Raw genomic sequence first — 2,503 nt, 5'->3', positions numbered from 1 at the left:
ATGAGCCTGCTTCTTCCTCGCCCACTCCCCCTGCTTGTGTTCCCTCTCTCGCTGGCTGGCTCTATCTCTGTTGAATAAATAAATAAAATCTTTAAAAAAAAAAAAAAAGTGAAATATTCAATTTTATATGAGTCAAATTAGAGGTTATATTTGTAAAACACTTTTCAAAAAGATAATATTCGAATTAAGTGTCTGTTACTGTTATTTATGATGTATTTTTTTTCTTTTTAGTGGATGATAATGGCAAAATAGAACACGGTGGCTCCTCTGGAATGACCATCGATGCAGAGTCGGAAATTGATCCTTGTAAGGTGGATGGCACTTGCCCTGAAGTTATCAAAGTGTATATTTTTAAAGCTGACCCTGGAGAGGATGACTTAGGTAAGATGAAAGCTTCAACATATTATACATCCTGATCAGACACTTCAACCTGTTTTCTTTTGGGTGGTGTAAATTAAGAATATTTGAAATCTTTTCTGAAGATAACTTTTTTTGTGTTTTGTTTTTTAAGATTTTTATTCATTTATTTGAAAGGAAGAGAAAGCATGAGCAGGGGCGGGGGGCAGAGAGAGAAGCAGCAGAGAGCCTGATGCGGGACTCAGTCCCAGGACCCTGAGATCATGACCCGAGCTAAAGGCACACGCTTAACTGACTGAGCCACCCACGTGTCCCTGAAGATAACTTTTAAACAGGGATTTCCATGTAGTAGTATAAAAGTGTATGAAATGTAATCAAACGGGTGAAAATGAAGTTTTCAGATAAATTCTCGGAGCTGTCATCTTCCCTGATAGGTGGTACTGTAGACATTGTGGAGAGTGAGCCTGAGAATGACCATGGAGTTGAATTACTTGACCAGAATAGCAGTATTCGAGTGCCAAGGGAAAAGATGGTTTATATGACCGTCAACGACTCTCAGCAAGAAGATGAAGATTTAAGTAAGTAGGTGCCCTTTTTGTGGGAGAAGATTTTCTGTAGACAGTTAATTTTTATAAAGTGCAACTAATATTTGAAGAAAATAAACAGTACTATTGTAGATATTATTGTTCTGCCATATACCAAAGAGGAACATTAGTGACTCTTAACATATGCTTAGGATGTCACTTTAAAAGCAAACCATGATAAAAGCCAAGAAAGGAATGGTTCACTCAACAAATATAGAGTATTTGCTGTGTGAAAGTGATGTTAATAGGCATGTAACATTTGAAACTTCTGTTTGTCTGAATTCAAACAGAAGTATTGCTTCTGTCTGGTCTGTGCAAATCTGGTCATAAAAGTGTCTTACTAATTTTCTAATTAGATGTTGCTGAAATTGCTGATGAAGTTTATATGGAAGTGATAGTAGGAGAGGAGGATGCTGCAGTTGCAGCTGCAGCAGCAGCTGCTGTGCATGAACAGCAAATGGATGACAATGAAATCAAAACCTTCATGCCAATAGCATGGGCAGCAGCTTATGGTAAGTCACATATATACTGACTGAAAGGATTGCATGGTTCTGGAACATGAATTCATTAGAAATGGTTTCTGTAGCTTCAGATTTCAGAAATAGGAAGTACCAGTATAGTGACTTAACGGTGTACAGGGTGATTGTATAGTCTGCCGTTGTCTTAATTTAATGAATTTCCTTTGCCTCTATTATGTAAGAGATAAATAGAAATTTTTTATCTTGAGTATATCTGCATCATGACTTTAAATTTTGAGTGTCATTGAGGGAGTTCATGGTGCAAAATGCTGTTACATTTGGAAGATAGACTTTTTTCTGTTGTCTAGTACATAAATGTGCTCTTAAAGCCCATTATCTGGATAGGGAATTTGTCATTCATGAGTATCGTGGCTTTTTGTTGTTGTAGTTAATAAAGAATCCCTAATTCTTTATAAAGAACACTGTATAATTTTGTTTTTTAATACACATTGTTAGGTAATAATTCTGATGGCATTGAAAACCGGAATGGCACTGCAAGTGCCCTCTTGCACATAGATGAGTCTGCTGGGCTCAGCAGACTGGCTAAACAAAAACCAAAGAAAAGGAGAAGACCTGATTCCAGGCAGTACCAAACAGGTGAGGGCACATGAGTTCCACAGTGCAGCATGCTCTGCAAGCTCTGAGTTTAAACCAGTATGTACCACAGAGTTGTTAATGATAGCAGTTTACCTACAAGATCATATGTACCTTTCGTGTATCAAAGTGAAAAATAATTTTAAGAATTCAGTGATATTCATGAATGATTTCCTGGCATAAAAAGAAAGAGATTTTGAGTCAGACATTCAGGAGAGTAAAATCTCAGGATATTTTAGTGGAAATTAAAACAAATCACTAAAATATGTTATTTAATGAACAAATTTAAATATTTTTGTCAGTGTGAAGCAGGCATTATTTACTGAGAGCAGAACAAATGATGGGGCACCTGGGTGGTGCAGTCGTTAAGCGTCTGCCTTCAGCTCGGGGCGTGATCCCGGCATTCTGGGATCGAGCCCCACATCAGGCTCCTCCGCTGGGAGCCTGCTT

General features: G+C 37.7%; 1 protein-coding gene across 1 annotated transcript in view; it reads left to right on the top strand.

Moving 5' to 3' along the window:
* LOC103679221 (zinc finger X-chromosomal protein) overlaps positions 1–2,503 on the top strand; it is a 22,251-nt gene that overhangs the window by 15,412 nt on the left and 4,336 nt on the right. The window contains exons 3-6 of the mRNA XM_008708729.2: positions 232–381; positions 792–935; positions 1,298–1,453; positions 1,916–2,056. Coding sequence (XP_008706951.1) covers positions 232–381; positions 792–935; positions 1,298–1,453; positions 1,916–2,056 — 591 coding nt within the window. The remainder of the gene's footprint in view (positions 1–231; positions 382–791; positions 936–1,297; positions 1,454–1,915; positions 2,057–2,503) is intronic.

Source organism: Ursus maritimus (assembly GCF_017311325.1).
Source record: "Ursus maritimus isolate PB19 chromosome Y unlocalized genomic scaffold, ASM1731132v1 scaffold_Y3, whole genome shotgun sequence".
Taxonomy (NCBI): domain Eukaryota; kingdom Metazoa; phylum Chordata; class Mammalia; order Carnivora; family Ursidae; genus Ursus; species Ursus maritimus.
This window is presented reverse-complemented; position numbering and strand designations above follow the sequence as displayed.